The sequence below is a fragment of the Myotis brandtii genome, unplaced genomic scaffold (assembly GCF_000412655.1).
Source record: "Myotis brandtii unplaced genomic scaffold, ASM41265v1 scaffold160, whole genome shotgun sequence".
In the NCBI taxonomy this organism is placed as follows: Eukaryota; Metazoa; Chordata; class Mammalia; order Chiroptera; family Vespertilionidae; genus Myotis; species Myotis brandtii.
This window is the reverse complement of record NW_005355833.1, coordinates 1404676-1418143: the sequence shown is the minus strand read 5'-3', so window position 1 is coordinate 1418143 and position 13468 is coordinate 1404676. Positions and strand designations below refer to the sequence as shown.

General features: G+C 39.2%; 1 protein-coding gene across 1 annotated transcript in view; it reads right to left on the bottom strand.

The window, feature by feature from the left end:
* Positions 1–5669: 5669 nt before the first annotated feature.
* The window catches only part of LOC106725391 (IQ domain-containing protein H-like), a 39684-nt gene continuing 31885 nt past the window's right edge, over positions 5670–13468 (bottom strand). Inside the window, exons 5-6 of the mRNA XM_014536298.1 lie at positions 8430–8546; positions 5670–6065 (exon numbers count right to left, since the gene is read on the bottom strand). Of these exons, the coding sequence (XP_014391784.1) occupies positions 6006–6065; positions 8430–8546 (177 nt within the window). The 3' untranslated portion in view covers positions 5670–6005. The remainder of the gene's footprint in view (positions 6066–8429; positions 8547–13468) is intronic.

The following is a 13468-nucleotide window of genomic DNA, read 5'->3' as shown; positions in this document are numbered from 1 at the left end:
TTGGCAGTCTGGTGAAGCCTAAGAGCCCCTTTGCAGAATAGTGTTCTTATAAATGCATAAAATAATAAACATTGGAAACCAATTACATTATAATATAGTTCTGTCCATGGGCTCCTTGTGCCTTAAATCTATCATAGAGCTGACTCAGGCTCCTCTATCGACCTCATTTTTGGCTCATCCGCGTGGAACTGTGAGATTAGAAACATAACCTCTTAGTACAAAGTCAAACAAATACCAAATTCAAGTCCAAATCTCAAATCACAGAGTGCAAAGGCACTGGATCCCACCAGGGATCCTAGTTAGCAGGTGGCTCCTGACCCGGGATGATTCCAGGGCAGGGCAAAGGCTCTCTCCCTGCATCTCCCAAGTCCCTCTTCTCCCTGCCCGCTCATGCTTGAAATCCCTTAATAGAGTCTAACTCCTCGGGTTTAATTAAATAGAGGATTTACTCTTGTTAAAAAGCAAAAGCCCATGGGAGAGGTAATACTCTACGGTAGTGCCAAAGATTTTTAAATTTATTTTCAGCAATAGAATCTATTTTTCAAATGCAACCTTAAGTAGAATGCTGATATGTAAATAAGTGCAAGTTTTATGAGAATTTAGTATAATTTTATAAATATGTATATAAACAAGTAGGACAAAAGTAGATTTGCAGTTGTTTGTATGGAAATAATACAGTAATTAATAATAATGCAAGAGTGAACTCTGTGTTTCACGTAGTCACAAGTGTAAACCTTTTTTTGCCCCACCCTTTATGTTAGTTATATATATATTTATATGTATATATGAATCAGCACTGGCACCAATGAGGCTGTTTTGATGAAAGCAAATTATGAAATCAAGAGTTATAGGTAATAACTGTAATCTTACTTCCATCACAGCAGACAATTTGTTTCTGTGTTTTATTTTGCCTGCACAAGGTGCAGAAAATCCTCATGTAAACAGATAAGTAATTTCAAATAGCTAACAATTTGTTATGGTACTTATAATCTCATGATTTTCTTCAATTAAAATAATTCAGAAGTTTTAAGGAACAGCAGGAATTTTTGTTTCAAAATAGAATCACTAACAATATCTAACAACTACTCATGTTCCTTAATAATTAAGGATTAGTTGTTAAGTATTCAATTTTGGGAGATTTGACAAATAGACTTCGTAAATAATTTGAATCCTGACTCTCTTACTTACTTCATAACCTTAGGCAGAGAGCTAAATCTTAGTCTTACTTTCCTCAAGTGTCGAGTGGTTATAAAAACTGCATCTATTTTATAGGTGTAGGGGTAAGTAAGATAGTGTACATAAAGCACCTAGCATAGTGTCTGGCACTCTTAATAAATGCCATTATTGCCCTGGCTGATGTGGCTCAGTTGGTTGGGCATCGTCCCAAGCACCAAAAGTTTGCCAGTTCTACTCCCAGTCAGGGAACATGTCCAGGTTGTGGGTTTGATCCCTGGTTGGGGAGCATACAGGAGGGAAACAATCAATGTTTCTTTCACATCAATGTTTCTCTCCCTCTGCCTTCCTCTCTCTCTAAAAATCTATAAAAACATATTTTAAAAAATAAAATGTTATCATTGAAGAGTTGAATGATCAAAACTACTTTTCAAATGTGTCTTGTAACATTTTAATATGCTCCATCATGTCCCATTTAAATTCTTTTCAGATATCTCAGCACTTTTCTCTTTCAGATATGCAGTTTCAAAACAACCTATTTTATTTTGTCTGGTGAGTCCATATTTTAAGATGATGCTTTATTACTGGTCTTTTATCTGCAGTCGTAAAGTAACATTGCAACCTTGTGATGCCAAGTGAAGATTGTACAACACATTTCTAACCAGGTAAGAGCCAACCCAAACCTAAAGTGAGCAATGAAATTATCTATAGTGCTGTATTATCATGATGCAACATGCAGTATTGTAACTGTACAACTGACTGATATGTTGTCCCAAATGTGTGCACCAGAGAACTTGCCTGTCTTTTAATGAATACCAGCACATTCATTGAATGCTTACTAGGGGCTAGGCACTGCTTTAAGACCTTGACATGTATTAGCTCATTTAATCTTCACTTAATCATTTGAATGATTATTATAGTTTACTAGAGGCCCAGTGCACAAAAATTTGTGCACTCGGGAGGGTCCCTCAGCCCGGCCTATGCCCTCTCGCAGTCTGGGACCCCTCGGGGGATGTCCACCTGCCGGCTTAGGCCTGCTCCCCGGGGGAGCGGGCCTAAGCTGGCAGTCAGACATCCCTCTGGCAGCCCAGGAGCCCTCTAGGGATGTCCACTTGCCAGCGGGGAGCAGGCCTAAGCTGCAGTTGGACATTCTTAGTGCTGCTGAGGAGGCAGGAGAGGCTCCTGCCCCCACCACTGTGCTGGCAGCCGTTAGCCTGGCTTGTGGCTGAGCAGAGCTCCCCCTGTGGGAGCTCACTGACCACCAGGGGGCAGCTCCTACATTGAGTGTCTGCCCCCTGGTGGTTAGTGTGTGTCATAGTGACCAGTCATTTCCAGTCGTTCTGCTGTTAGGGTCAATTTGCATATTACCCTTTTATTATATAGGATATGAGAAGATAACTGATTTTCAAAATATGACTAGTACAGAGATGCATCCTATCTCATAAAAGTTCAAATGTACATTTGCATAAACGCAAATGCACCCATGCACATGCATGTGTCCATGTGCTCACAGAGTGAACTTGAGAGCACCAATTAAGATGGTATCTAACTTAAGTATGTATGTATTGTTCTTTATTACACTTTATTTAAAATATGTTTTTATTGATTTTAGAGAGAGAGGAAGAGAGAGAGAGAAACATTGATGAGAAACATTGATAATCTGCCTCCTGTACATACCCTACTGGGGATCACACCTGAAACCTGGGCATGTTACCCTGACCAGGAATCGAACCAGCAACCTCTTGGTGCATGGGAGGACACTCATCCACTGAGCCATACCTGTCAGGCATACTTTAAAATATTTATCAAAAAATGAATATGAATTAAATGCTTATAACCTTCCTGAAATGCCTTGGAGTTCTCTATAACAATTTGAAAACCAGAGTGTTAAACCCATCACTCATTTACACTGGAGTGTGAAAGGAGCCAAATCAGATCCTTTTCTCAACACACAGGTTTTAGAACAAGGGAGGAGGAAGTATGAGCTTTTTAATTTTAATTCCTTTTTCAGAAAGGCAGAAACCTTATTAGGCAACTATCATGTGCCTGCAGTGTTAATATATTATCTATAACCCCCATAACACCCTTGCCTAGTAGCCACCATCATCCTGACTTTATAGAAGAGGGAACTGAGGACCCGAGATATTAATTTGCTGACCTGGGGGCACACACCTGGAAACTGGCAGATAGGTCCCACACTCTGATCTATTCAACTCCAAATCCTTCCCGCCACACCAGACTGCCTCCTATCTGGCCTACACATTTTACAAATGAGGACAAGAAGAATGAACAAGGTAGGTAACTTGTTCCAGAAACAGCTAGTTAGTGGCAAGGCTGTACCGGAATTCAGGAGCAGGGGTTTCATTAGGTAAGCTCCCTCAGACGGCCCAGTGGGAGGATGCTCTGTGCAACCATGGCTACGGGGGGCCAGAAAATCGTCACTTCACTTCTAGGCTGGAAGGCACCTCAGTATATACTCCTTCTCTCTCCCAACCCCTACAATAATGTAAGTTTTAGATGACTGTCTAAAACATGGCACAGTATGACATGTGAAAACTGCCAAGAGTCATAACTAATATTTATGGCACTTACTGGTGCCAGAACCTTTGAATCATCTCATTTAAATCTCAATGCAATCCTATGAGATGGCCTGATTATGAACATTTCACACCTGAGGAAAGGGAGGTTGTTTCTGGGAGGCCCCAGTCTAGTAAGAATTCACACCGGGCATTCTGACCCAGAACCACTGTTCCCAGAGCTAAAAATATTTGCAGTTCAGCATAGGGTTGGCTTGGGTGTGAAGGCAGGATCTTAGCACAGAAATTCAAGATACACAGCATTCTCGAGAAGTCAGAGAAGTCACTACAACCAGATTTCCTGTGAACATTATCTGATGAGGGTATAGCCTCTAATTGCCTCTCTTCACTCCCAGAGCAATGGGCTTGGGTGAGAAAGCCTGACACCAGCCAATGACAACTGTCATATCGCTGTCTTCAGCTCTCCCAGACCTCCAAACCAATGCAGAACTAAAATTCTAAAATGCAGCAACTTGCAAAGGCAATACACCACCACTGCCGCCAGCACCACTACTACCGCAGGTGTGGAATACATTTCAGAGGCTGCAGGCCAAGAGCAGAAGTCATTGTTTCTTCAAGAATCTCTCTAAGCAAGCCGGAGAAAAGCTCTTTCAGTGATAGAAGTGGCCATCGCAGACCGAGGAATGACTGTGTCATAAATAGGATATGGCATTTTTGAATGTCTTTAAAGCTATTTCCTTTTGTTCAACTAATTTAATTTACCAAATGCTCCTGGGAAAAGGGAGGGGGGCCAAAATGCTGACTCCACATTTCCTGAAAAATCAACATTTTCTTTTTAAACTGCTCTCAACGAGATTACATCTGATCGTCGTCTGCTGGCTCCCTTAAACCCTGCCTCTGTCAAAATTCTGCCCCGGCAGGTGTGAGAAAGAATAGAAGCCGAACTTGAGCGAATACCCACATCTGTTTTTGGAAAAAGGGAACAGAAGCAGCACAGAAGGAAGTGAAAGAGATAATTGCTGGCTTGAACTGCAATACATTTTACTTGTGGGCAGAGGGCCAGCTTACAGCAGGCGGAATATGCAGGCCCATCTTATTGGAATTCAGGGGTGGGCCTCCGTTCTTGTCCGGAGACAGCTGTAAACCAGCAGCCCATAGCATCCCAATCAGGCGGCGAGTTTTGTCAAGGAGTGCTGATATGTACAGAAGCAGCTTTGTCTGCTTCCACCGCACCCCTGCCTAGTGAAATGACAGTCCATCTCTGATTCCAGATGACAAGAACTGGATAAAAAGTTAAAACAAATGGCGACCTTTCAAAAGATTAATTTGTTTACCAACAAAATGTTCCCTCTATGTCATCTGAGATGGGGGTGACCTTCACTTTCCCATATCTAGGCTGAAAGGATGCTGACTATAGTCATCTGTTAAGTTAACTCCATCTCAGCAATTATTCCCTTTTTTATTCTTAGTGACAAGAAGGGTTTATTAATTCATTCTGCTTCTTGTTATGGTTTATAAATGCAACAAGCTCATTCTGAATTACTGCAGTGTAACATCAATTTGTTTAAATCTAATTCTGCTATCGTTGCCAAATTATGTTGTGACTGTAATTGTGGCCATATGCATGGGCTTAAAACACAATCACGTTTTGAAATAGCCCTTCTTTCCCACCCCCCTCCTCCTTGCCCCCGCCCCTTCTGATGCTTCTTCTAATCATTTGACATTAACACAATTGCCTCACTTTCCATTACTTTATCATTTCAGAAACGAATGTGCTTTCGGCGAGAGAGATTACAATGTACACCCCACGTGAAACAGTAAAGAATGAAACTATGATTTGTGAAGTGTGGTTGCTACCCAACTAAGTTAGTGAAAAACACTGCATAACATATGACTCATAAAATCTAGAAATCATAATAGTATTAAATTCAACCTCATGAATAAATAAAAGATTCTAAGTTTACATTGCATTATATATTTATTTATTTGGAAAGTGGGACCAAAGAACTAGTATAATTCTACAGCAACTCACATCTTGCCAAAAAGAAAAATGTTTTTACGATTCTTTTCTAGGTCATAACAGTTATAATCAGAGTTATTTGCGCAGCAATTCAAAGCAATGTTTTGTTTGGCTATTTTGTTATGCATTCATAATCGTTCTTTTAAAATTCATGTTAACAGATCCATGTTTCAAATCTTTTAAGAAACCCTTTTTATTTTAAAAAGTAAATCTAAGTCAAATTTTCTGTAGATCTTTTAATGGGTTTCATTGGACTGTCTGGCTGGAACTAAATGTCAGTCAGTACAAACAGTTTCAGAGGTTCCTTCTGGTCTCCCCATGTCTACAAGGCCCTTCTCACAAACCTGCCAGAGGGTTTGCTACCATCATTATTATTATTACGCACATTTAAGGTATTGGAAAAATCATCAGTAAGTTTCACTTTTAATATTTTGTTGTAAATTGATTGTACTAATAGAGCTCATAGGATATAACATGCTGAAGGCAGTTTTGTGGGGGAAGGGAGGTTGTACGCGTGTGTCTGGGGTATATGTGTTTTCAATGCATTAAAATCTTTATACCAGCCTCTTATTATCAGGAAGGATATACCTCTTCACAAAGTGGAGAAAATACCAGTTTCTAATAACAGATCATGTAAATTAGCAACATATTCAAGTTTGCTCCGTCAAAAAATGCTTGAGATCATGTACAGGCTTTTGACAAGCTGTTTAAGTTTTGAAAGTAAGGAAACACATGGCCCTCAGCCACCAAATAATAACCCTTTTGAGTAGTTCTAGAAAGCGATTAGCCTTGATGCTGCTTTTCTAATTAACGACACAGCACAACGCTAGACGCATGGCTTTGGTTTGGGTAAGTGCTTTCAAAAACAGTTTTCTGAGTGGTACATCACAACTGTATTTGTTCCCAAGCGCTCTACATGGTCGTTTAAAACCAAACACCTGAATATTTCTTTCACAGGGCCTTTTGCACAATGCTCTGTTTTATAAATCCAAAGTGAAAATACTACTTTAGTTAGTACCATCATATATACATATATCAACATAAAAAGATAGGGTCAACTGTTTTGATTGAAATGCCAGTAGTCAATCTGAGTAAAATGTACCTAAAGTATATACATTTTAAAGCGCTCTGGTATAAGTTTTACAAACTCCAGTTTTATGAAAAAGGGGGATTTTTTAATACATTAAAGGAGCATGCATTATCTATATGTCAGACAAGGCAAAGAGCTTCCCCATATCCTCCACGTTCAACATACATGGGCACAATAGCCAAGGCTCTTAGCCTATTTTGGAATTGGAAAAAATACATAATAAATGACTAAGATTCTACCCCAAGTTTTGATATAATTTTGAATTCCTATTTAGGTCTTCACTAAGATTCATTAAAGCAAAGCATAATCCTCTCTAAATCTGGAATGATGCCTTTTTAAACCTCAATACTCATCAGGAAAAGTTTGCATGAGATGCCGCAGTTGCCTTGGGCGACAAAGCCTCAGCGCTCCACCAGCTAAGCCAATATTAATTTTAGATGGAAGGGGGAAAAACCAACAACAACAAAGGAGAAATCTGCTTCTGTCTCCACAGCCAGAGAAATAATATTTTTATTTCAAGGGCTTTGGGCTCATGGGAGCAGATAAAAACGCTTTCACATTATTCACAATGACATTTTAAATAAAGTTTCAGCAGGAATAAAAATACCGAACTTTCTGGTTATTTCTGAGGCTATACAAGTATATCTATGATCAAGTGCTCTTAAACCAAACCTGTTAGAATAACATAAAGCACATAGAAAGTGTGCTAAAAAATGTAGTACACGGTTACATGAATGAAGCAGGCAGCTGAAAATGGCTATGCAGGAGGCTTGGAAGATTAATCTAAGACGCTATTATGATGGTTAGAAGTGGTTTTGTGATTCTAACATGGCAAATTCTAAAATTAACCAGTTTTTAGTTTTGATTTGACCAAATATATTTAAGAGCTTTGAGAGAAGCCAAAGGTTAAAACTGTATTTAATAGTGTATAGATGTCACCTCTATCATTGTTTTTAGTATCAGAAATAATCTCAAATAAAAGAATTTCCCAATTAAACGAAGCATTACTCTGCATTCTCCTATGAAAACCTCACAACACAGAGAAAGTCCAATCCTTGCTTTGGGACACTCACCAGAAAACCAATGCAAACACAGGCACAGACTCTGAGAACCCTGATGCAACCCATGTGGTTGCTCTCCCCTCTCGTCATTTTGCCGACCTGAAGAAATAATCCCTGCTGGCTTCAGATTTAGAATGATTTTCTCAAATGGTGTGTATGCATCAGTATACACCACTGACGCTGCTACCACGCTGTTGTTTTCTTTTGAACTAAACCTATTATCAAAGAAATAAAATATTTAAAATCTCTCTAATAATTCTCTTTGTTGTTAAATTCGCTCATCCTTGTTAAAAATGATGGTACTAGATTATTTAGGTACATCAAACGAAATAGAGAAATTTGAATGAGCGGCCAATGAATCTTTTAAAAACAGGTTCACATGTTTTAATCATTTCTAATTATAAACAGAATGAAAGCCGCTCCATTAAATGCTAAGAACAAAGGGGTCAAAATCTTTACTTAAAATCTGCATTATATCTTACACTACTAATGTATGCCTTTTAATTCTTAAAAAGACTAAGAGCTCATTAAAACAACTGATTACTTACACAGGCTTTTCTCTGATTAATACTTGGCAAACTGATTCCATAGTTCTCATTGACAGCAGCTCTGTGGCGGAGGTTTTCAGGATCCTGCATGATTTTTACATCCAACCCTATCTTTCGCTGAAACAAAGAAACAATGAAACTTTCATGCTGGATAAACAAAAATGCTTACTAATATCTTATATCCTCAAAGGAGTATAAAGTTCTTTGAAAAGAATCATTTTAATGTAGTTTTCACTGGGAAGAAAAGACATATTTGGGTCTTTTATTTCTGCTGTTAATTGTTCTTACTTATTCACAGAAAAGGAACCTTCTGCAGATTTCCCTCCATGTATCCTATTGCTCATACAAATACATCCTCAGACAGCATTCATTTTTTCACAAAGAATGGTAGACGCCACCCACGGTGGGACAAAGGACTAGAATACCTGTTTCGATTTGTTTTTAGCTTTTTCCAGGTCAAGGATTTTGCCAATGAAATCTATACTACAAACACACAGGTAGAGGGCTCCCTTGGTCTGTTAATGAGGCACTTTCCTCAAGGGACAGACAGTTACAGGTAAATCTCAGTTTGGATTTGGTACATTTACCACAACAAATTTATTTACTCCTTCACAGAGATATTGCTATTTATAGGGAAAAGGCATGCTTTCATTAGAGAAAAAAAAAAGCATATCATTTGAAGCACATGTTCCTCATTTCATATAATTCAAATGAGTTACGGCAGAGATGCTTAAATAGTAACCAGCAGTGTAGGCAGTGCAGTGGTGGTGAAAAGGGGCACGAGAGGAGTCCCGAGACTTGGGTTCCAGTCTTGCTCTCCCCTGGACTGCCTGCATGACCTTGGGTAAGTCACTTCCCCTCTTTGGAAGCCAGTTTCTTTATTTTCAAAATGTGACAACCCCCCCACACACAACCCTCTCTTGCTTTGGCATTCTACGACTTGATGCTAAAAGGTAAGCTGACACTTAAGAAATATGTTATTACCAACAGTTTCTGAAGTCTTGTGACTTTTTTATTGTGGTACAATTCATATACTATAAAAGTTCCTTTAAAAGTGTGTGATTCAGTGGTTTTTAGCATATTCACAAAGTTGTATAACCATTATCTATCACCCCTCTTTATTATTATTACTAGCGACCCGGTGCATGGATTCGTGGACATTGAAAGGAAGTTAATTAGAAGGTGGCCAGCGGGACGGCACTGGGAGAGATGGGCCGGACATGCCCTGGAGACAACCTCCTGCCATCTCTCCCTGGCCAGCCGCACCTGGGGTAGCGCTGTGGCTCGAAGGGCATCTGCAGAGTGAGTGGGATTCCTCTGGCAGGTGGGGGTCCCTCGGCCTGGCCTGTGGGGATCGGGCTGAAACCGGCTCTCCAACATCCCCGAGGGGTCACGGAGTGTGAGAGGGCACTCTGCAAAGTTGCTGTCGCACGGGGTGTGGGACACAAATGCAAGTGTGCAGTAAACCAGATTCGGGGCCGATAGTGCCCCAGCAACAACATAACCCACAGCCGAAGGTGGAATCGCAGGGCCCTGCGAGGAACTGGGCTCCCTCCTCTGGTTTTGGGGTGTGTCACCCGAGAACCACTGCTGCCAAGTCACTGCAGCTGGGCAGCTCCGGCATTGAGCGTCTGCCCCCTGGTGTTCAGTGTGCGTCAGAGCTACTGGTCGGACAGATACTTAGCATATTAGCCTTTTATATAGAGAGATTATTTTTTATCCTCACTTAAGAATATGCTTGTTGATTTTAGAGAGCGAGGAAGGGGAAGAGAGAAAGAGAGAAACAACAAGCAGTTGCCTCCTATATGCACTCCAACCGGGAATCGAGCCTGCAACCTGGGTCATGTGCCCTGACCGGGAATCAAACTTGCCACCTTTTGGTGTACAGGACGACCCTCCAAACAGCTGTGCCAGCCAGCCATGGCAATCAAACCCCTCTTTAATTCTGTAACATTTTCATCAGCGAAAAAAGAAACCTCAAACCCATTCTCAATCACTCCCCATCTCCTCCCCATCCCAGCCCCTGGCAACTACCAATCTGTTTTCTGCCTCTTCGATGTGTCCCATTCTGCACATTTCATATGAATTGTAAATATGTGATCTGTAACAGTTTAAAAGGAGGCATTGTAAGGGATTAAAACACCTGATTTCCTTTCAACTGAGTGTCTTTGTTCTGAGGGATCTGATGCAATTGCTAAAATGGTTGTAGGAACCAGATTAGTTCAATGGGTTATGCCTAGGTGGAAGGGAAGGGGAAGACTGCAAAAATATCTACAGAATGTATGCTGTCTAGTTACTTCTTAATACAGGTGCCAAACCTTCCTTTTATTTTTCTAATAGCAGTTTTTAAACCAAATAACTGTACTTAACTGCCCACTTTATTTAACCCATGCAGGGATGCAGGTTGCAAACAAGACCTATCTGTTCCCTTCTCCTTGAAGTACATGTGGTCACAAAAATAATCTTGTGCCTAACAGCTATCAGGGGGCTTCCCTCTGTGGCTAACCCACACTCACAGCACTATTCCGGGTGTTTGCATGGAAGCAGAGTGTCTCTTTCGTTGAAATTAATACCTGAACATAATTTGTTTCTTCTTAATTAAACTTTCAGAATAATTTTCATTCTACAAAGGATCAGGACATTACCAATATGTGTTAGATTATCTGGATGTGGTTTCTGTAATTAGGGTGTTTTTAAAATGTGTATTCTGGATATAATTGATGGGAATGGCTTCATCTGTCATGTATTAGCTTTGCTAGAACTTTTTAATCCTGGGATCATTGGCTAGTGGGCCATTGAATTTTCTTAGTTTTATTATGGTCCTTCAACTTTCTGTGGCTATGGGACTGGTGTAAGAAAGAACTGATCAAATACCAAATTATTGTTAAAACTGGCATTAAAATCAATTGTTTTCTACCCAATTTTACATTTCTGTGGCCCTGGCACAGATAGTTCTGGTAAGAAATCAAAATATAAGCAGAAACTAAAGAGAAATGACAGGTTGCAATATCAATTCTTTATTAGTTGGCTTCTAAAGCCATGGGAAATGTCTTTTAAATTATTAACATTCTAATATTCACTATTTTGGCACCAAAGCATGTGTATACCAAAATAATATGCAGCACAGATGATTTAATTTTCCTTCAAAAACGTACAAATGAGCCTACATTTAAATAAAATTAACATATCAAATGGTTTCACTGAAGATCACTACCACATACATTCATAATCTGAATTTGTCTTACAATTTTACAAGTTACATCTATAGAGATGTGTAGCAAAATACTTATCAGCATAAGCTGCCTTATCAGACCCAGATTTTCCTAGAAAAACAATTATAGATTCAAACACAAAATTAATCAATCCATTAAGCAGGAAAGCATGTTCTGAAGGTGATCATTTTTTACCAACAGTAAAATAAGTATCAGAAATAATTTCAGAAATTTTTCTTAAATTGGTCAAGAAAAGACACCAATTTACTTAATCTATCTTGAGTCACTAAATAATCCATACTTTATTCTCCCCTTTGATAGTAATTACAAGCAGATATATCAAATGTGACTCTCATTTAGACTTTGGTTTGTAAGAACAAAAGTTATTATCAGAGCCAATTACTGTTTTACCTACATGGCTGCACAGAAGCAGGGAGCTCAATTTTCATCTCATCAGTGATTTTGTGGTATTTATTTTATTACTATGCCCACAAAGCTATATAAGAAAGAAATAGCTTATGCTATTAAAACTAGGGTTTGAGCATAAGAGGCTAAGGTTTCTTTTAGGAGAAGTTCTGAATTAAAAACACTAGGCAGCGTGTAATGCCAGCTCCCCAGACATGGGCAGACCATAAAATGACATACATCTGAGCAGTAGATCCCACACAGAGTAATCAAAATTGAAATGCTTCACAAACAAAGTTGAGACAGGCTATTTTATAGTATTATCAGCATAACATTATTCTCAACAGTGTTTGCTACAAGTAATGCCTTCTAAAGTGTATATTGCTTAATATCATAGTCCCGCTGGTTAAAGACATCCGCTGTTTAATCTCGAAATCAGGAAAAAAAAAGAGAAAAAGAATCCAGCTTCCTTTAACATTCTGATTCTTTCAACCATTATTATATTTAATGGAAGTACAAAGGACGCCAAGTCTGGTTCAAGCCATATGTTCTAGATTTATTTGTAAAACTGGGTAATAATACCTACCTTCACAGAGCTGTCTGTGAGGTTTAAATCTTGCAAATTATAAAGTACTACTCAGGAGCCAACTTGCAAGGGGTTTCTACTCATCAAATAATAACTGCAATCGATCGAAACACTTCAAATATATAAAAATCCATAAGTTCTTAATAAAATTTCCCCATCTCCCCCAGATATTTAATAAAATTAATAAGTTAATCTTAACCTTGATAAATAAAAGAACCAAACATTTATCCTGCTTTTCCTGAAAATCTATATTTAAGATTCACCAAAGAGTTATAACGGAAAGTTCTTCATAGAAACTAATAAATGCAGAAGGAAAGATATAATAGTAAAATCACCCCTTTGCAATCCCTAATGAAATAATGTATTTGGGTAAATGTCAATGGTTGCTCATACCATTAAGGCGAAATGTGGAAGAGAACCTTTATAAAGCAGGGGTGGGGAACCTCCAGCCCGCGGGCCACATAAGGCCCTCGAAATCATCTAGTCTGGCCCTGCCAAGGCATTAGGGATGAGTTAGTTAAATGTTTGACCAAATATAGCAGGCTAATATTTAAGTTGATAATTTTGTATGGCCCCCGAATGATGTTATAATTATCCAAACGGCCCTCGGCAGAAAAAAGGTTCCCCACCCCTGTTATAAAGGACAGACCGAACTGGTGATACCTGGACTCACTGATCTATCTCAGCATCATGAAAAGAGAAAAAAGAATTTGCCTCTGAAAATGCTCTAAAAGGAAGGATACCTCACCACCTAGTAGGTATCCTGCCAAAGGATGTTTCCTGAATTTGATCAAGCTTCTAGATAAAACTAGTTGATAAGAATTACTAGGGACAGA